This window comes from Mustela nivalis (assembly GCF_964662115.1).
Source record: "Mustela nivalis genome assembly, chromosome: 11".
Classification (NCBI taxonomy): domain Eukaryota; kingdom Metazoa; phylum Chordata; class Mammalia; order Carnivora; family Mustelidae; genus Mustela; species Mustela nivalis.
The window spans coordinates 57,968,807-57,990,454 of record NC_139030.1 but is presented as its reverse complement, the minus strand read 5'-3'; the positions used below and the strand labels follow the sequence as shown (position 1 = coordinate 57,990,454).

At 37.4% G+C, this 21,648-nt stretch overlaps 1 protein-coding gene across 1 annotated transcript in view; it reads right to left on the bottom strand.

Moving 5' to 3' along the window:
* PLA2R1 (phospholipase A2 receptor 1) overlaps positions 1-21,648 on the bottom strand; it is a 107,939-nt gene that overhangs the window by 31,985 nt on the left and 54,306 nt on the right. The window contains 4 exon segments of the mRNA XM_082691353.1: positions 921-1,005; positions 4,266-4,411; positions 6,135-6,337; positions 19,210-19,382. Coding sequence (XP_082547479.1) covers positions 921-1,005; positions 4,266-4,411; positions 6,135-6,337; positions 19,210-19,382 — 607 coding nt within the window.

The following is a 21,648-nucleotide window of genomic DNA, read 5'->3' as shown; positions in this document are numbered from 1 at the left end:
CCCAGCTAGGAGATATAGCATCATGGCTTTGGAGGGCTGGGTCTCCTATGCATTATTTTAGGCAAACTCTGTAAGCATTCTAATAACCATTGCACGGAATCATTATAAGGGTGAAATGAGATCATGCGGCAGTGCGTTCAACCCTTGTCTGCAATATAATTTGGGCTCAATAAATAGGAGCTTCATTAAGTGCTCACTGCTGTCTCTTGTTGGCCTCCTAGTTCACAGGTGTAACTGAATACATTGATTTTGCATGTGTCCTCAGATGGATCTCATTTTAATCTGGGATATGGCTTCATTTCCCCCCTATCATCTTGAGGAAAATAGGAGAATTCCTCATTGCATATGAAAAAAAAAATGTCATAGTGACTTCCATCTTTCCTTCACAGAGGCTTTTACAAGTATGAGGCTGAAAGAAAAGCAAGTTTTTCCCCCCAGCTGAGTAACTTGCTCTGGTTGAGAAAGAGAAGGTATTTCTAAGGCTGGCATTTCTGTCCTTTTAGAGGTAAACCAAAATGGTTCTTATCATTGTGATCTGGACAAGGGTCCCACATTCCTATAATTAGGTGCTAAGCTAGAGAGGGAAGGTGGAGTAAAGAAAGCCCAATATTATTTTAAACAATAGTTGCTTCTTTCTCAAGACTTTTCACTTGGGAGATAGTTTAGGGAGTTTTGGAGATTTTGATTCCTTTCTAGGATGAGATTCTACAGCTGGCCTCTGAACTATATGGTTAGTGAATGTTTCTCAGGACTTTGCAGAAATATCTCCTATGGTACCAAGATCTGGTACAGTTTTTGATCTGGGTCTGAGTCACAGGAAATACAGTCATTACTTCCAGGTTCTCTTGGTTGGTTGACCAAAGTGTTCCAGGGCCCCCTTAATGAATTCACTTCCTTGTCTTCAGTTTGGAAAAACTTACAGGAGTCCCATCAGCCCACTCCCACGAGCCAGCATTCAGTGGGTTTCTTTTATTAAATCCAATCCAAAACTGCCTTTCTTCTGTCCTGTGAAGAGAAAAACAAAACAAAACAAAACAAAACCCTTGGCTCTTCCTACTGAATTCACAATATAATGTAATAGGCTTAAGAAATATTTTGAAGTATTTATGTGCACAGGAAACAGCTGATACTCCTGGCAGGATTGATCAGTCAGTAAACATTTATTGAGCATTTCCTATATGCAAAACCTGAGCTATGAGATGAATGTAGAGAAGATTAGCCTGGCTTCCTATTTCTCTTGGCTTGTATGGTGTGCTCACTGGCGACATACAGTTGGGGGAGAAGTTAGCCTATATTGAGAACACTGCTTTCTCATGTTCATTAGGAATGGCTACACACTTTAAGCAGAATAAGAACACATGAAAGCAAATTGGTAAGAAATTTTGGATGGTCTTTTTCCCTAGAGGACTTTTTACTACTTTGCTATGTGTATTTACCACTTTCCTATGCTTCGATTTGTTGCTTTTTTTGTCAAATGTTCATATATTCTTTGGAAGTTAATTACCATCACCCCCTTTAACAAAAGGTACACAGCAGATTTTGGTTTTTGTTTTTTCAGATCCCAACATAAATAATTTCGCAGCAAATCAGTCTAAGGCACAGTAGATTAACTTCAGTAGTCACCACTGGTTTAGACTTGGTGAGAATCCCCACAGAGAACCATCTTTCCTTCAATTAGGCAGAGGACAAATACATCAAACCACAGAGTACTCAATAAATCAACCAATAAAGTCTAATTGTACAATGAACCATCTCACTAAGATAATTTTCTGAGAATAATTTGGAGAATTAAAGATTTAAAAGATTCAGAAGTCATGACAGATGCTTTATTTTCGTTAGTGCAATGAAGCAAGCCTATTCTGAAGCATCCTCTTCTCAGATATGTGAGCTATTGTGCCTGAACAATACAAATGAAAGGAAAATATGACTTAGAAATCTGTGAGATCATTGGGGCCCGGTTGGTGATTGCCATTATTGCAATTTACAGTTTGCAAGGTTGTGGAGGGGAGAGTGCTGCCTTAAGGTTAAGCCAGGTATCTTAACATCCGTGACCTAGGCTGGGAATTCCTATCACTCTCCTGCCTTGAGAACTTTTTATTTCTTTCCTTACTGAGTTCAGAGTTCTACATTTTTCCTGAAATGTATTGGCTTCTAAATGGTATTAATTTTCTCTTCATCAGTTTGCTGTAATTGTATAATTTTTAATAATATGATAAATAATAAAATAGAAATTTAAAAGCAGTGCCATAAGAAGCAGCATGCATGCTACTATGAGAACTGGTTTATTTGCTATAATCAAGCATGAGATTTTGTTAAATTCCTGGAAGTCTGGATACAAAGTAATACAGCTTTTCTGATTAAGTGCTAAAGATTAATAATTTGATAGATGCTTGGAATTAAATTCCACAAGAAATTTCAAGAGTGTGAACTTACATAAATAGAAACGACAGAATGATATTTGATTTTACAGCAAATTTGGAAGCAGTTTGCTTGTGGTTATTTCATATAGCAAACCTCACTATGCTCAAGTATGAAAGGATGTTTTGCAAGGGGCTAAAGTCATGAAGCAAAGTTACAACTTAGGATGATGGAGACTATCCCATATCCCTTAAATCTGTGGCCCTACACCAGACTTCCAGTCCAATAATCAGGAAGCTTCTTGAACTTTTCTTCAGTTTCAGAGAATCTGACTCAGCAGCTCTAGTGTGAGACCAGAGTGCTCCGTGTCAAAAGGTGTCCCAAATGAGTGTGAGAATCAGCCAGATTTGGGAAACATGGTTTAGGTCAGCATTTCCCACAGAGACTAACAGTTCCATGGGATGTTGATAAGTATCCTCAAAAAAAGAGGGTTGAGGCCAAAGAAAATGCTTCCTTCTGGAAGCTTTTACAATGCTAAAGCATATGGCAAATATCCAGGTTTGTGCCTTTTTTGCAAACATATTTGACCATTTTCCCCCAACAGTACTCTGTAAGACTCATATGGGGAGATGTTGTCAAAGTCTCCTACTGTTAAGGTCATTACTGTAGAGACTAGAGATGAATAGTTTGATAGATAATTGCATATTAATCTTCATTTGGAGTGTCCTAAAGGAAACTTAAGGGGAAGGCCAGGATTTTCCTCAAAAAATAGTTTGGGATTTTCTCTGTAATTCAGGCAAGTGTTTCATTGAGACTCCAGATTTCCAGAGCTTGGAGCATAGTACCTGGTGTTACGTTTGTTTTTATTAAATAAGTGTATAGAGCCATGGAACCATACTGCCTTGGGGCAGGACTTTTGTCTGTCTTGTCTATTGCGTTCTCTAGCCAGTTCTGCAATATAAAAGTACCCCTCCCATGGGAGACAGTCCAAAAATGTATGCTAACTGACAAGAACATTTGAGATAAAGAAGCCAGTGGATGAGAAGATTCACTAAAAGAGAACACAATGGCTGTCCTCAAATATTCAAAAATACAGTGCACTTGATCTGTATTGCTCTGTACTAGAAAGTTGATCTTTGAACTCAGCCTCCAACAACAGAATGGGTTTTCTCCCAAATAAGGAGCACTCTGAAAGGAATTATGCAGATAGTAGGTGACCACAGCAATATAGTGGAAGGAACGTTTTGCACTGGGTAAAAGGTAGCACAAGACTTCTACATTTCTTCACATTTAAATTAAATTAATTTTCTAACTCCATGTAATTCAAGATTCTGAAACTCACAAGATCAATACTGACAAGTGAATGCCTATTTCCTCAAATGTAAAATTAGGACCTGGATTGAATTTTTTTTTTTTTTTTCTATCAGTGGGACTTTTTTTTATTTTTCCCAAACAAAATCTTACATGGACTTCTATTGTATAAGAAATAAGCAGAAGTGGAGCTGGTGATCAGTGATGGAATTAGGGCCTCTGCCCCCTTGGTCCCCTCCTGGTCTTGGGGTTCCAGGACTCTCAGGATCCTCAGACAACACTTTGAAAATCATGGGGTTAGATAATTTGAGTTTGGCAGAAAAGCTCTAAAATTCTGATTCGAGGTACATAGGAAAGATTTCAAATATCAAAACGGTTGCCACTTTGTTCTTTGTTTTATGGAATGAGAACTTGGTGCAATATAAATATAAGACCATATGTATATATTTTTCTTTCACAACTAATGGCTAGTTGGTTTTAGGCTTAAAACAAATACTTGAGATTTTAAACAAATATCTGGGATACTCATTCCTAATAAGTCATTACTGGGAAATAGAAAATTTGATTACATTTTTTCAAAATTAACAAGTATTTACCTATTAAATTTTGAATGTAAAAGCTCATTCACAAAATTCTCTTCCTCAATATGGGCAAAGCTTGCAAGGTGAGCACCAAATTCTTCACAAAATGCTTCTGCTTCTCTCCATGTTCTTTTCATCAGGACTTTTTCACTATGAAATACCTGGTTTAGTAGGACAAAAAAAAGTTGACACTATCATGGATAAGGTGAGGCTGTTTAATTCTGGACAAGAAAATAACAGTATTATAATTGTCATTATTCTATATTAAAAGCTTGACCCAGTAGGGAGAAATAACATTTATTGAACTAGAATGTGTCTATGCTTCGTAAAACCATCTCATTTTATTCTCACCACAAATTCATGAGGAGGATATAATGAGCTCAATTTTATAAATAAGCTCCTTGAGGACTCTTTTTTCCCTCTAAATTTCCTGTAACTGGCATATACGTGTCCCTAAATAAATGTTTGTTAAGCGATGAGGTCAGGCTATGAGAGATTACAAATTTCTAGTCACACAGCTACAAACAGGCAGAGCTCGCATCAGATCTGGTGCTCCTTGCTTCAAGGGCCCATGAATTTCTATCTCACCAGATTGCCTTCAGACAAATTAGAATTGGTGGAATGATCATGAATCTGGCTGACTTAAAGTAGGGAATGAGAAATGAGACCTGGGAACTAGGGCAGGTATATTACTAAGGTCGTTGGGTCTTTGCTGTGCCTAAATTCTCTGCTGTTTCTCAGCTGTCTTCACAGTAGCTGGAAGATGTCTATCAAATGAACAGTCTACTTCTGACTTTATATAGGATCAAGGGTGAGGGTCTAAAAACACAGAACTCCAGATCCGAGGCCTCTGTGCCCTCCTTGTTTTTAACTGCCTGATATTATGCCAGTGTCTCTGATGCTAGGCAGGCACCCTGCCGCCAGGCTTCACCAGACTCTGATTTGCTGTGACCAGAATGAATAGCTTTCCCAGTCCTGCGGGCCACAGCACAGCCTTTCCATCTTTTAAATTATATGTCAAAACTTACCTTCTCTGGGATCCCTTTCTTGAATCACTTAAAATTCATCAATCCCACCACCATGCCCATCAAAAATACCATACATTTGTTGACATGTCAGGGTCATATATAGTAGGAAAAACACTGGAATGGGGGTCCCAAGACCAGGGATTTATTCCAACTCTGTCAATAAATGATGGTGATCTTGGGCAGATCACTTCATCTTGCTGCCTCAGTTTGCTCACTTCTAAGGTTTAAATTACTGCTTTGTGAGATCACTTTTACCTGATGAATTTATTGTAGGATTGTACATGTGTACATTAAATTGAATGCATTCACAGATGTTTCATGACAAGAAGATTGTAAGTACTGATTTATATCTAGGATTTAAAAGTGATATGCAAAAAGATGTTTCTTCACACGTTTTTTCACATGTGTATAAATACAAACACATGCATATATATCAACTGTATGTTTTAATTTGTTTGATCCTCAGGTGTCTGGCAAGCTGCAAAAGCTATTTTTAGCAGCAGAATGGTACTATTCCATAACAAAGACTATTCATTTTCTTACAATCTATGGAATTGTACCATTTCAATACCCAATGAACATCTGCCTTGTTCATTTGGTACTATGCAGTAAGAAAAATATTGACTAGGGCCTTGACATTAGTCTTCAAGAAGAGAGCCTCAGTATCTCCAGGGATACATCAGTCTTTTGAATTAAAATTATTTTGGAATATAACTGAAAAGACAGAAACGGTCAACATATATTAAGTAGCTGCTCTGTGCCAGGCACTGTTCTGGAGTAAGGGAATTTGGGATACAATGACCAAACTGAAATAATGTTCATCCCATTGAGAATGCCTCGGTACCCTTGGCATCACCTTGAAGCAGCTGGCCAACCCAGGCTCTGATTCCCAGTCCAAGTAGCAGGAGTGAAATGGCCATCTTTCTTCCTGCTCCGTTTTCTCCTGTTTTCCCACTGGCTGCTTACACAGGGACATTGCCTTAAAGTGTTTACAGTCCTTCACTTCCCAGCGACCAGGCGGACTCTTTCCTCGCATGACAACACAACCACCACTGTAGCCTAAAAGCAGAAAACAACACTTTTGAATACCAGAATGACTAGAACATTTTGTCCTTAGAAGACAGGTCTTTAGAGTGTTGCACAATTGACATCTCATAATGAAGCACCCACATGAGAACAAGAAAAATGAAAAAGAAAGCTTTCTTAACAGGACTGTCTCATTTCTTTTCTTTTTGTCTTTGGAGAAAGAATAGAAGATGGATAAGTGAGGGAAGAGAGACTGTGGAGACTGGACTTTAGACCTTTAGAGCTCAGATGCCAAATGATAGGAAACTAGGCACTGTTCAACCTGGGACTAAAAAATCCCCAATATTCAATCAAATCCCCAATATTTCAATCAAATGCCAACATTCCTCTACTTTCAATTATGGAGCTTTTTTTCCCCTAACTATGCAGAGAAAAATTCAGCCTACCATTTACTGAACACTTACTCTGTATACTGTGCTTTGAAAGCCCATTGTGAAAAATCAACAATGAAAAATGCATAGTGGTTATTCTATGAGAAATATATTTGACAGGGAAGATACATAAATGATGGATTCAAGGCAGATTGCCAGGTACATAACAGAAAGCCAAACTACAAACCATGGGAGAGTGGAGAGAATGAGATAATTCTGTATGGGGTGAAACTCTAGAATAAAGGCAGACATTAAGGAAAAGGGAAAGACCATCTAGTTCTGAATGAAGCTCTATTCTTTTGTGTATGTTTGAACATACTGGAAAACAAACCATATTTTTCCATAGAAACAATTTCAATGTTAAGAAGTTCATTTGTCATCAAATCTGTATAACTCATAGGACAGTGAAAAAATATACCTCAAATTTCAGTGAATAGTAGAAAACAATCCCATTCCAAAAACAGAATACAAATTGAGTAAGAATGAACCTTTTTTCTTAAAGCCAAAGTGACCATTCATTTATCTAAATAAAATTAAACAACAACAAAATTGAGCCTCTATATCTACACATCAGCCTATTCTGTATATTGGCTACTAGAGATAGAAGGACAAAGCAAAATAAAACAAGCAAAACTCAAGTCTTATTTTAACACAGAGGAGGCACAGACACAAACATTTAGTTGCATTGAACATAATGTTGATGTACTATACTAGAGTTCAGATTTCTGTTGGAGATTCTAGAAGGGGTGATAGAGACTACCTCAAGATATCAGTAAAGGGTTTGCAGGAAGTGACATTTGAACTGAATTTTGAAGAACGAAAAAGAGAAAAGAATTTTCAAGGGGTGCTGGTAAAAAAAAAAAAACAATTATAGATGGAACATCTGAAGACTGATGACTTGGGGCCTGAAGGCACTTAAAAATATAGTCACTTGGTACTAAATATTTGTCTTGCTTAATTTCCTTCACAAGGAATGGCTTCATTTTTTTGTTTTTTCCCATACAGAGCAACTGGCTTTATCCTTGTCAGCAATGGGTGGTTATTTTATGCTCACAGAAAGATAAAGAGAGGGGGAGTGAGAAGAAAGAAGACAGAGGAAGACATACAAAGAGCCTCTCTTAAAGGGCTGGAAAAGTTTGTGCAAAAAGAGAATGAATAAAGGTGCTAAAGAACCAGTGTCTGTGTCTTCAACAATCCTGAGCTCACGTCCCATGTTAGACACCATGTATCACAGCCATCAGCAAGAAGGTCACAGTCCTGTGTGGGTGTCCATGCTGATGTGTCAAAGAGACCCACAAAAGTGAAAGTGATCAGTAGTAAACAAGAAAACATGACTAGTATACTTGTATAGAAGAGAAGGAAGTCAAGAGAGAGAGTTGGTCCATACAAAGGCCATCAGTCTGCTCCATTGGCCAGAACAGCTAGTTTGTGTTAAAGCTGAATAAATGATTGGGGGCCACGCAAAGGAGAAAGATTATAGTGTGTAAGTGCAACCTTCCAGGAATGGAGATTTGCAATCCTGTTCAATGTAATTTTGTGTATGTGCTGCTGAAGCGAGCACTTGTTCAATGTAATTTTGGCATGCAGCTCACAATCTAGCTGGTCATGAACAATAGAGGAGATGCCGCATACTCTGCGTGATGAAGTCCTAATGAAGTCGAACTGTGAAAATCCACATGGAAGCCACAGAGGTAATATGCCAATGAGATTGTTTTAGTTGAAGGAGCAGGGTAAATAGGTACTCCCTCTCAATGCCTCCATCCTTCCTTCCCCAGCAACTTTTGAGTTGGAGCCTGAAGTCTGGAGTTCTAGTCTCAGTACAAATACTTAGTAACTCAAAACTCAAACAAGTTAATTAATCACAAAAACCCTTATCTAAAATGTGGGGATAATAATTCCTTTTCTCCTCTCTGGTTTTTGTGAAGATCAAGCAGGATAATGTATTTAAAAGCACCCTGAAAGATAGGAAGGGCTAAAAACCATCCCCAAGATGTTGCTTCTGTTCTTATTTTGACTTTTCATTACAAAAGCTGGCTTTTGTGGCAGGAGTTCTGCCTGCATGTTCAAAGAATTTTTAAAAAAGTTCGAATCAGCAAGTTTGAAATGTAATATACTTTTTTTTGTTGGTCTTGCATTTTGTTTTTACTTTTTCACATCAGACAATGATTAAATAGCTCTGGTTTTAGATACTATAGATACTCAACTCATCTTCATTAGTGGAGAAGGAGATGTTTGTGAACTGCTATGAAGATGAAAAGTGCTGTAGGAGTGTTATTGGTATTCTAAAGTGGTTAACTTAATGGAACATTTGACCCAAATTTTAGAGGCTCAGCCCCAAAGAAGCAGTAAAGTAGTGTAATAAAGGGAGACTGGGCTAAGGGAGATATAAACCGAATTTATAATCTTGTATTGTGGGTATGCTTGCAAAAGCCAAACAATAAAGGTAGGGCGTGGGAAAGAGTGGAGGGTGTTTTTCTCCCCGAGAAATTGTTCTCAAATTCAATAACTCATTTCCCATTGGAGAAGAAAAAAACTATCATCTTATTCCTCAGTGGTGAATCTCACATTTATTTTATTTTTTTTTTATTTATTTATTTTTTTTTTTAAAGAGTCTATCCATTTATTTGACAGATCACAAGTAGGCAGAAAGGCAGGCAGAGAGAGAGAGAAGGAAGCAGGCTCCCTGCCGAGCAGAGAGCCCGATGCGGGGCTCGATCCTAGGACCCTGAGATCATGACCTGAGCCGAAGGCAGAGGCTTAACCCACTGAGCCACCCAGGTGCCCCTGAATCTCACATTTAAACTGATTCTCCTTACCTGCCTTACCCTCCCTCTGTTCCCCTTCAGTCTCTCCATGAAACATGAATGGGATAACTTTAGGTTGATTAAGACATTCCAATTCACTCTTCAAGTCCTTTCCATTTGGCAAAGCTATCTAACCATATAAATTGAACTGAGCTGGGAAAGCCTCCATCCTTTAGCTCTCTGGTCAAATACCTGAAAGTAGACAAATGAAATCTATTTGTGGCCTCAGGGTAGGAGAGAACTGTAGCTGGGCCTTCAGAGCCTCTGGACAATCATTTTACTTGAGTCTGTCTAGTTATTTTCCCATCCTGCAATAATCCTTTCACACCCTTACTTCTTTTTTTTTTTTTTAAAGATTTTATTTATTTATTTGACAGACAGAGATTACAAGTAGGCAGAGAGAGAGAGAGAGGAGGAAGCAGGCCCCCTGCCCAGCAGAGAGCCCGATGTGGGACTCGATCCCAGGACCCTGAGATCATGACCTGAGCCGAAGGCAGAGGCCCAACTCACTGAGCCACCCAGGTGCCCCACACCCTTACTTCCTAAGCTTGTGCCTTATCCACCTTCCTCTCTGCCCCTTTTTCCTTCTTCATGCAGAAAAGTGATGCTATAAGGGTAGATTCCATGGAATGGTATATATTGATATATACTGTATATGCATTTTATATGGTCTTTCTTTATTCAGCTTCAAAAACTCTGAGCTGGATATTAGCATCTACAGTTTGCTAATGCAGAAATTGAGGCACAGACGTTTAGTAACTTGTCTAAGGCCACGTGGGGAGGGTTTGATACAGAACTTGAAAACAGATTGAGCTGAATCTACCGTGAGACAATGTCAAGAAACACAGTAGACAGGCATACAATGAATAGTTGTTGAATGATTGAATCTTCCCCTCTAATTATGTTCCTCCTTTTCCAAGGACCTCCCTCTCATTCCCCTGGTCACATTTCTTTTCTGTGTGTGCCCACAGCATTTTCTTAAAGATCTATGATCCCATTTTTACCTTTTCTGACAGTTACTTACATTATAAAAAGATGTGGAAATCTCCAAAGAGTGCCCAGAAATGAGAAATGAGAATAAGTTTTTTCCCATTCATGTGGTGGTTCATTTCAGAACTCTGCAAACCCTTAAACTGGACCCACCTATCTATCTGATGGCTGGAGAGGCTTCTCCTTGCTATGTGGAGTCACTTTCAAGAAAAACAGATTTGATTTGCTCTCCCAGGATCCCAATTTCCCTGTCATTGGCAGAAGATTTCTATTGACTTGGGACAATTGGGGTAGATGCTCTAGAGTTACCCCATATGAGTGAAACACACCTTTTCTGCAGTAGCATCTAGATCTAGAAACAAAACTTTGGTCACAAAGCCCGAGTAATAGATAGATGCAAAATAATGATCTCAAAGTGTTTCCCCTTCTTTTTACAGACAACTATGCAACCTGTAATATAACTTGGAAAAGATGTTTGAATGTCTTAACAAGAATGGACATACTTTTTTTTCCTCTCCTCTATAGCCTCCATTTATATCGAATCTTTAAGTACAAACTACATCTTAGTTTCTAATGCATTTGCATCCCTAAATAAGAAAGGCCCCATCTCCCCCTTTAATGAGTGCTGCTAGTTAGTATAGATAAAAATTCATTTTCCTATTTTACCTGTAGAGTTACTTCTTTTAAAATACCAAGTGCCACAGTCTCTTTACTATTGCTGTTTTTTTTTTTTTTTTATTTGACAGAGAGAGATCACAAGCAGAGAGAGAGGAGGAAGCAGGCTCCCTGCTGAGCAGAGAGCCCAATGCGGGGCTCGATCCCAGGACTCTGAGATCATGACCTGAGCCAAAGGCAGCGGCTTAACCCACTGAGCCACCCAGGCGCCACCATCTTTACTATTGCTGTTTTAGTAACATAGCAGGAAACTATGTCTTCATAAAAATATCCCAGACATGAAGCTATGAAGAACCCCCTAATGAATCAGTGAATCTAGGCACTGATCATTAGTGGCTGCTAACATTGCAAAAAGGGAGAAAAGTGAACATTACGTGCCTTCAGATAGAAGACACAGCTACTTATGAAATGGTTTTCTAAAAGAAAAGAAAAGAAAAGAAAATCTGAATTATATAATGCCTCTGATTCTAACTTTTTAAAAATAAAAATGTTGGGGCGCCTGGGTGGCTCAGTGGGTTGGGCCACTGCCTTCAGTTCGGGTCATGGTCTCAGGGTCCTGGGATCGAGTCCCGCATCGGGCTCTCTGCTCGGCAGGGAGTCTGCTTCCTCCTCTCTCTCTCTCTGCCTGCCTCTCTGCCTACTTGTGATCTCTCTCTGTCAAATAAATAAATAAATAAATCTTTAAAAAAATGTCAATTTTATGGAAAATGAAGAAGATATTAAACAACATACAGGGATTAAATCAAAAAGTCCAGACTGTAGGGAACTGCAGGACAAATAACCCATTTGCACAGCGAATAAAATTTTTTAAAAATGGCAGGGGATAAGGAAGAAAGAAACATAGAGATTAAAATAGACTTTAAGAGATCTATCAACCAATTGCAATGTATAAATCTTTTTTAGGATCCTGACTCAAACAAACTGTAAAGTCCATTTACAGTTTATATTTATGAATATTTGTGAATAATTTAGAAATTTCAGCATTAACTAAAGATTTATGTTATGAAGGTATAGTTAATTACTGTTAGTTGTGATAATTGTCTTATATTCATGTTTTTAAAAAGAAATCTTTATCTTCTAGGGATAATATTGCAATATGTGTGGATGAAACAATATGATGTCTGGGCTTTGCTGTGACAAAATATGGGAAGTGGGTGAAGGTACACAAGAAACAAGATAGACCATGAGTTCATAATGGATGACATGGGTGATGGGTATATGGTGGGTCATTACACTATTTGGGGAACATAATACAAAGTCAAAAAAAGTGACAGAACTGCAATTCCACCATAGATGGAATATTCTGATGATATGACATAAGGACAGAGTCTTGACTAAGTTTATAAAAAACAGCAGGCTTCCTGTTCAGTGGTCAATTTATATAGTCAGTTTGGGCTGGATTAGGATTCTGACATGGGGACCAAGTTAATGGATACTTTCATGACAGGCAGGAGAAAAAATGTGAGTTAGGATGGTGTTTCTGCAAACTGCAATTTAAAAGAAAAAAGAAAACACAGAGGCTTTTATATTGCTATTTTCTTCAAAAAATGATTTACATTTTCATCTTATTCAGAGACAATTTACTCAGTGTCAGTCAGCATGAGCAGCCAAACTGAGCATCATGATATTATTTTTGCTTCAGGGAGAACAGGAAAAGAGTAGTGCCACTCAAATAAATTATAGCAGAAACTTATGAATGACAAGGAGCTCTGCTTCAGTTCCAGATTTTAGACATCCAAATATGCCCCAAGGAAGATAACATTAAAAACCAAGATTTTGTCTACTCAAAACGTATTAATTTGTTTTGACAGGTATAGACATTACTAACAAAATTCCAAAGTATATTAGAAATGAAACCTGAGCTTTTTTTCCCCCAGTAATAGTGTGACATGGAACTTTACTAGTTTCTGCATTTTAATAATATTCATAGATTTGTGGAATTTGAGAAGGTTGTTTACTGACTGAATTATGATGTTTCTTGTTTAGAGCCATGCAAAGTCACCCTTTTCTGTACACATTTCCTAAACCAATGCTTATACGTAAAAATATGTATTTTGTCTTAATTTCATCTTATAGGCATCTTTAAAAAGTATGGTTTTTGAAAAAATAATACACTGTATATTTTAGAGCATTTCGGATTCATAGCAAAATTGAGTGGAAAGTACAGACTTGCCTTATTACCTCCTGTCCCAAATACATAAAACCTTCCTCACTATTGACATCCCATACCACAATGGTACATTTGTTAAAACTTACAGTGACACATCATTACCACCCCAAATCCATGATTTATATTAAATTTCATTCTTGGTGTTGTACATTCTGTGGTTTGGACAAATGTATAATCATATATATCCACCACTGTAGTACCATATAGAATAGTTTCATTGCCTCCCAAATATTCTGTGCTTCTATTTATCTCTACTTCCCCCTAACCCCTGAAAACCACTTTTTATATTTTATATATTTATATTTTATATAGAATAGTTTCATTGCCTCCCAAATATTCTGTGCTTCTATTTATCTCTACTTCCCCCTAACCCCTGAAAACCACTTTTTATTAGTAATTTTTTCACTGTCCCATAGTTTTGCCTTTTCCAGAATGTCATATGGTTGGAATCATGTAGTATGCAGACTTTTCAATTGGCCCTTTTCCCTTAGTAATGTGCATTTAAGTTTCATTAAATGTCTTTCAGTGGTTTGATATCTCATTTCTTCTTTTTTGTTTTTTTTAAGTATTTATTTATTTATTTCAGAGAGAGAGAGAGAGAGTAAACATGGGTACAGGAAGGGGGAGCAGGAAAAGCAGACTTGCTACTAAACAGAGAGCCTGATGCTGGGCTCCATCCAGGGACACTGGTGATCATGACCTGAGCAGAAGGCAGACATTTAACCGACTGAACCACCCAGCAGCCAGGCCTTTTGTCCATTTTTAAATCTTGTCTTTCATTTTCTTATTGTTGAGTTTTAAGAATTCTTTGTACATTTTGGATATCAGTCCTTTATGAGTGTGGCTTTTCCAAATATTTTCTCTTAGTCTGTGTCTTATTTTCTCATTCTCTTGGCATTGTCTTTCTCATAGCAGAAGTTTTTAGTTTTAGTGAAAATTGTTTCTTTCATGGATTGTACCTTTGGTATCTAAAAAGTCATTACCAGGGACGCCTGGGTGGCTCAGTTGGTTAAGCAGCTGCCTTCGGTTCAGGTCATGATCCCAGCGTCCTGGGATCGAGTCCCACATCGGGCTCCTTGCTCAGCAGGGAGCCTGCTTCTCCCTCTGCCTCTGCCTGCCATTCTGTCTGCTTGTGCTCGCTCTCTCCCCTTCTCTCTCTCTGATAAATAAATAAAATCTTTAAAAAAAAAATAAAAAATAAAAAGTCATTACCTTACTCAAGGTCATCTAGGTTTTCTATTATGTGATCCTCTAGGAGTGTTATGCATTTGTGATTTACATTTAGGTGTATGGTTCCTATCAGTCAGTTTCTGGGTTCTCTATTCTGTTCTATTGATGTGTCTTATTTATTTATTTATTTTTCCAATACCACCCTGCCTTGATTACTCTAGCTTTATAGTAAGTCTTGAAGTCAGGTAGTGTCAGTTTTCTGACTATGTTCTTCTACATCAATAAGGAGTTTGCTATTCTGGGTCTTTTGCCTTTCCATATAAACTTTAGAATCAGTTTGTTGATATCCACAAAATAAGTTGTTGGGATTTTTATTGGGATAATACTGAACCATAGTTTTGTGAAAAACTGACGTCTTGACAATATTGAGTTTTTCTATCCATGAACATGGAATATCTCTCCTTTTATTTAGTTCTTCTTTAACTTATTTCATTAAAGTTTATATTTGTCCTCATATAGATTTTGTACCTATTCTGTTAGGTTTTATATATAAATATTTCAATTTGGGGTAGTGCTAATGTAAATGATACTATGTTTTTAATGTTAAACTCCACTTGCTCATTGCTGTTATATAAGAAAGTAATTGACTTCTATTCATTAATCTTTTCTATTGCAATCTTGCTATAATCACTTATTAGTTCAAGGGATCTTTTATTGATTCATTCTGATTTTTTAAAAAGATTTTATTTATTTATTTGACAGAGAGAGATCACAAGTAGGCAGAGAGGCAGGCAGAGAGAGAGGGGGAAGCAGGGTCCCCGCTGAGCAGAGAGCCGGATGTGGGGCTCGATCCCAGGACCCTGGGATCATGACCTGAGCCAAAGGCAGAGGCCTTAACCCCCAGAGCCACCAAGGTGCCCCTCATTCTGATTTTTTATGTAGGCAATCTTGTCATCCATGAATGAAGCTTTATTTCTTTCTAATCTGTATGCCTTTTGTTTTTTTGGGTTTTTTTGGTCATATTGCATTAGCTAGGACTGCTACTACACTGTTTAAAAGAAGTGCTGTGGGTGCCTGGGTGGCTCAGTTGGTTAAGGGATTGCCTTTGGTTCAGGTCATCATCCTGGAGTTCCAGGATCAAGTCCAGCATTGGGCTCCCTGGTAGGTAGTCTGCTTCTCTCTCTGACCCTCCCCCCACTTGTGTTCCCTCTCTCTCTCAAATTCTCTCTCTCTCAAATAAATAAATAAATAAATAAATAAATAAAAATCTTTTTAAAAAATAAAAGAAGTGCTGACAAGGAACATTCTTGCCTTGTTCCTGATGTTAGTGGGAAAGCTTTTATTTTTCACCATTAAGTATGGTATATGTGGGTTTTGTAGATGTTCTTTATAAAGTTGAATAAGTTCCCCTTTTTTCCTAGTTTGCTAACAGTTATTAAAACAAACAGACATTGGATTTTGTCATATGTTTTTCTGCATCTATTGATATGATCATGTGACTTTTTAAAAATAGCCTGTTGATGTGATGGATTATACTAATTGATTTTTGGAAGTTAAATCATCCTTGTAAGATGGTATAAATCCCATTTGGTCATGATGTCTAATTCTTTTTTACATTTTTGGATTCAATTTATTAATATTTCATTGAAGATTTTTGCTACTCTGTTCATGAGAGACATTGGTCTGTAATTTTCTTTTCTTGCAATGTCTTTGTCTGATTTTGGTATTAGGGTAATGCTGGCCTCAGAAAGAGACAGTAAGCATTCCCTCTGCTCTGTCTTCTGTAAAAGACTGTAGAGAACTGGCATAATTTCTTCCTTAAATGTTTAGTAGAACTCATCAGTGAACTCACGTGGACTTGGTGTTTTCTGTTTTGGAAGATTATGAATTTTTTTTAAAAAGATTTTTATTTATTTATTTGACAGACAGAGATCACAAGTAGGCAGAGAAGCAGGCAGAGAGAGAGGAGGAAGCAGGCTCCCTGCTGAGCAGAGAGCCCGATGCGGGGCTCGATCCCAGAACCCTGGGATCATGACCTGAGCTGAAGGCAGAGGCTTTAACCCACTGAGCCATCCAGGCGCTCCGAAGATTATGAATTTTTGTTTCAATTTCTTTAATTGCTATAGGCCTACTCCAATAGTTTACTTCTTCTTGTGTGAATTTTGGCTGATTATTTCTTGTGTGAATTTTGGTCGTTTCATCTAGGTTATCAAATTTTTGGATATAGAGTTGTTCATAATATTCCTGTATTACCCTTTTAATATCTCTGGGATCTGTAGTGCTGCTCCCTCTTTTATTTGTGATATTGGTAATTGTGTCTGTTCTCTTTTCTTAGTCTGGTTACAGGGTTATCAATTTCATCGATCTTTTCAAAGAACCAACTTTTTAAAAATTGATTTTCTTTATTGAGTGTCTGTTTTCAATTTTACTAAATTCCTGCTCTAATTTTTATTATTTATTTTCTTTGACTTACTGTGGATTTAATTTTCTCTTCTTTTTCTAATTTCCTAAGGTAGGAGCTTAAATTATTGATTTTAGATATTTTTTTCCTAATATATGTGTTCAGTGCTTTAAATTTCCCCTTAAACATTGCTTTCTCTGCATCTTGCAAATTTTGATAAGTTGTATTTTTATTTAGTTTAAAATATTTTAAAATTCCTCTTGAGATTTCTTCTTTGACCCATGTGTTATGTAAAAATGTATTGTTTAATCTCTAAATATTTTGGAATTTTCCAACTATCTTTCTGATATTGGTTTCTAGTTTAATCTGACTGTGGCCTGAGAGAAGACATTGTATAATTTCCATTCTTTTAAATTTGTTGAGATATGTTTTATGACCAGAATATGGTCTACCTTAGTGAACATTTCATGTGATCTTGAGAAGAATGTATAATTTGCTGTTGATGGATAAGTAGTCTATAAATATCTGATACAGAGGTATTAAAATTTCTGACTGTCATAGTAGATTTATCTATTAGAAGATAGTAGCTTCATCTATTTTTTTCCTTGCAGTTCTATCAATTTTTTTTCTCATGTATTTTGACACTCTGCTGTTAAGTATATACACATAAAGGACTGTTATGTCTTTTTAGAGTAGTGACTCCTTTACCATTATATAATATCCCTTTGTTTAATCCCTGAAAACTTTCCTTATTCTTCAGTCTGCTCTGTGAAATAAATGTAGCTATTCCTGCTTTCTTTTGATTAGCATTTGCAAAGTATATCTTTGTTCATCCTTTTATCTTTTAATCTACATGTATTTTTATATGTAAAGTTGGTTTCTTGTAGGGACGCCTGGGTGGCTCAGTTGGTTAAGCAGCTGCCTTCGGCTCAGGTCATGATCCCAGCGTCCTGGGATCGAGTCCCACATCGGGCTCCTTGCTCCACGGGGAGTCTGCTTCTCCCTCTGATCTGCCTTCCACTCTGTCTGCCTGTGCTCGCTCTCCCTCTGAAAAATAAATAAATAAAATCTTTAAAAAAAAAAAAGTTGGTTTCTTGTAGTCAACATACAGTTGTGTCTTGTGTTTTGATCTGCTCTGACAATCTCTGTCTTTTAATCGGTATATTTTGTCCTTTGGCAAATTACTATTACATATTTGCTATATGAAAACTATTTTGATAGTATTATAATATCTACCTTTCCTCAGGGAAGAGCCTGAGGCTCCCTGACCTTTCCTCCAGAAACAAATTTAGAGGTAACTTATTGTCTATTATTTCTTGGCGTAGCCCTGATTGAGACCCCAAGGAAAAGGGAGCAAGGTATCCAAATCAGAGCTCATGCTGAAGTAAAGGGGTGTCAAGTCTAGGTTGGTGACCTAAAGACCTAAAGCTGGTTCTACAGGGGGTAGGTCTAGCGTACTTGTGGCTGAAGACATTAGTTTCTCTGGAACTAACTAACCTGGCACAGTTTCATGTTTTGGGATCTAGAGCTGAGCTTTTGAGAGTGAACTACTAGAAATCTAACTCTGAAATCCTGGCTAAGTTACCACCAAAGTCCATGGAGGAGATGGATTAATAAGAATGTTACCTAAGTAATGGGTCAGAATTCCACAGCAAAGTGGCAGTGACTGGACTGATAAAGAGTTGCCTATATGTGCCCATTGACTGTGCTTTGAAGTATAATAGACTATTCTGGACTGAGTAAGCCCCTGAGATTCTTGGACAATGAGGGGGCAGGATGGGGAAAAGACTTTAAGAGGAAGAATCTGGACTTCTTGCTAATAAAGGCATACGTGGTATTGAGCAATAAATTTCTACCTTGAGGGTGCCTGTGTGGCTCAGTTGGTTAAGCAACTGCCTTTGGCTCAGGTCATGATCCCAGAGTCCCAGGATTGAGTCCCACATTGGGCTCCCAGCTCCATGGGGAATCTGCTTCTCCTTCTGACATCTCCTCTCATGCTCTCTCTCTCTTAAATAAATAAATAAATAAATAAATAAATATCTTTAAAAAAAATTATACCTTGAACCTATCAAATGTCACACACATTATACTTTTAAAAATGACCAGCTACATGTCACCTCCTGGGAACCTGTGGTAATTGTTTTAGTTGATTTAAGCATAAAGAAAACATCAAGAAAGCACCAAAGGAGGTGGACCATCGATGGAAGGAATTTTAGTCAAAGAAAACAGGAGAGAGGAGTAGTATTACAATCCCTTCCACTCACGAGGCTGATGTGCATTCCAGTGTGTGTACTGCACGGGCTCAGACTTCTGTCCTGCTGCTGTTCTCCAAGTGTATTCTCCTGTATCATTTTGATCTTGAAGAGCGATCCAAAAATAACTCTCCTTCGTTTTTACCACACTACTGATCAAACTGGTAATAAAAGCCTGTTCAAACCTTAAAAACGGAAAAAGGAAATGGTTATAGTAGGTTTCTGGGCAATAAAAAAATGTCATTAAAGCGTAATGAGGTACACAGAATGGCACCAGAGTAATTCTTTCTGATGAATTCTTCAGAACATGGAGCAGAAAAACAAAGACCCCAGACATTACTAATACATGCCAAATGTCTGTGCAATTCCCAGAAATAGATGAGTGAGGAGAATTTGACTCTCAAAGACAAGGCTTAATTCTTCAAGGAATAGAGTCCAGCTCCACTTTCGGAGTATAGGTGGTAAAGCCCATCAAGCTAGCAATACATTTCTTGGCACAGCATGTGCTCTATTTTGTAATTAGGTCACATATCACATACCTTGCCATAATGTGTGTGCAATGGGGGAACTGGCAGTGGGGAGGAGGAATGAATATTGCCAACATGGAGTTCACATGCACCCACCCACCACACTTGCCTGGTGAGAATGGAACAGAGATTGGAGTCGTTATTTTATGTCTCCCAAATTGGTTTATTCACAAGCACATGGAGTCCTTGGCTTATTCAAATGTGTTCAGATGTACACATTCACTGAAGATAAATTTAAAACCCTAGGAACTAATCCAAGGATGTGCACCCACTAATATTTTCCCCACACAACTGAAAGAATTAGTATTCATTGATTGGTGGCAGTCGTCCTTTCCCAACATGAATGCATCAAAAGTAGAATCTGGAAAATTTGTATATATGCTTCCACATGAATATTTAGTAGAAAAATATGAGTATTAAAACTTAAGTAACATTGAAATTTTAAGCTAAGTTGTAATCTATCTTGAAAAATTTATTTCCAATGCATCTGAAGTTTTGAAGAAACACATTTCAAACAGTGGTAACTTTTGGCCAGAAGTGCTGAGTCAGTGAGAAAGGGTAGGCTTGATGAAATTACCCAGGAAACCTAAGAAGGCAAATTAGACTTTTTCATCCAATTCTGGAATTGTTTAGTTACCATGCATCCTTACATTGCTAAGGGAAACGAAATCCATGGGGTCATTCAAGAATAGAAGAGCCTCAAAGGAAATGTGGGGTAGGGGAGAAATGAGCACAGAAAAAGTAAAAATTTTAATCATTATGAACATCACTACCAACATTTAATGATCTTAGGCATCCATGACACTCATCTTTGCAGAGCATATGGATTTTTATTATGGTCTAGTAAATATTTTCTGTACTCTATTAATAATCCAAATAGCACACATGTGAAATTAGAAAAGTTCTTTTTAACCAGATTGCAGTGGCAGAATTTTATGTAAATGTGTTTTAAAGGAAAGTACATAAAACTAAACATTGTCTAGATGCTATCACAATTTTCCTTATGCTTCCAGTGGTTCATGCTCTCACAATTTAGGATCTGCTTTGCCTTCTCCTCTCTGAGACAGAGTAACATTTTTATCGTGCCCAGCCAATGCTTTAACTGCTGTCTTAGGAGGCCAGTGAGGCACTACATCATGGAGGCTATGGCCAGACCACCATTACTGTGCTGGTTCTAAACCCAGGGGATAATGCTGGTTCTTCCATTACCTTGTACTACAGCATTTATTGGATAATAGAGAGGAAACTACAGCATTTATTGGATAATAGAGAGGAACGTGGCCACTGATACCATTATTTATGACAACATTTTGCTTTTGTTCCCTGTTGATTTTATTTAGTCCACTCTGATTCGCTGTTTTATCACTAATAATGATTGCTTAAAACAATAGACACCTTGTGCTTCTTAAATTGGCAAGTGTTTTTTAAGTAGTTGCTTATAATACTCATACAGTATATCCTAAAACCTTAAAATCAGGACCCTAGTTTTCTTGGTATGGTTTAGAAGATATCATTGTTAATAAAGAAATTCAGCAAATATATCTTTCTTTTAAATCATATATTCTAAGAACTTAAGTCTAGATCACAGCATGCAGCCTTTGAGTGTCTATTTCCAACAGATAAAGAAACAAGAGGACATTTTATATTTGTTATCACTCACTATTTCATTCCAAACACTTAAAAGGGTTGTGAAAACTCTGGTTTACAGTAATAGAACAGATGATCTTTTAAAGTCTATTTTGGCCTTGTGTTCAGAATTCTTCATCTGAGAATATTCCAGAGTTTCTTTATGTTTGGACTTTTTGCCTGGTTTCACTGGATTATGTAATTCAAACATTATTGTGACTTAACGAGCAAAAAGTAACCATAAGTACATGTTTTTATATTTTTATTTGAATCAGAATAACATATCCAAGGAATTCAA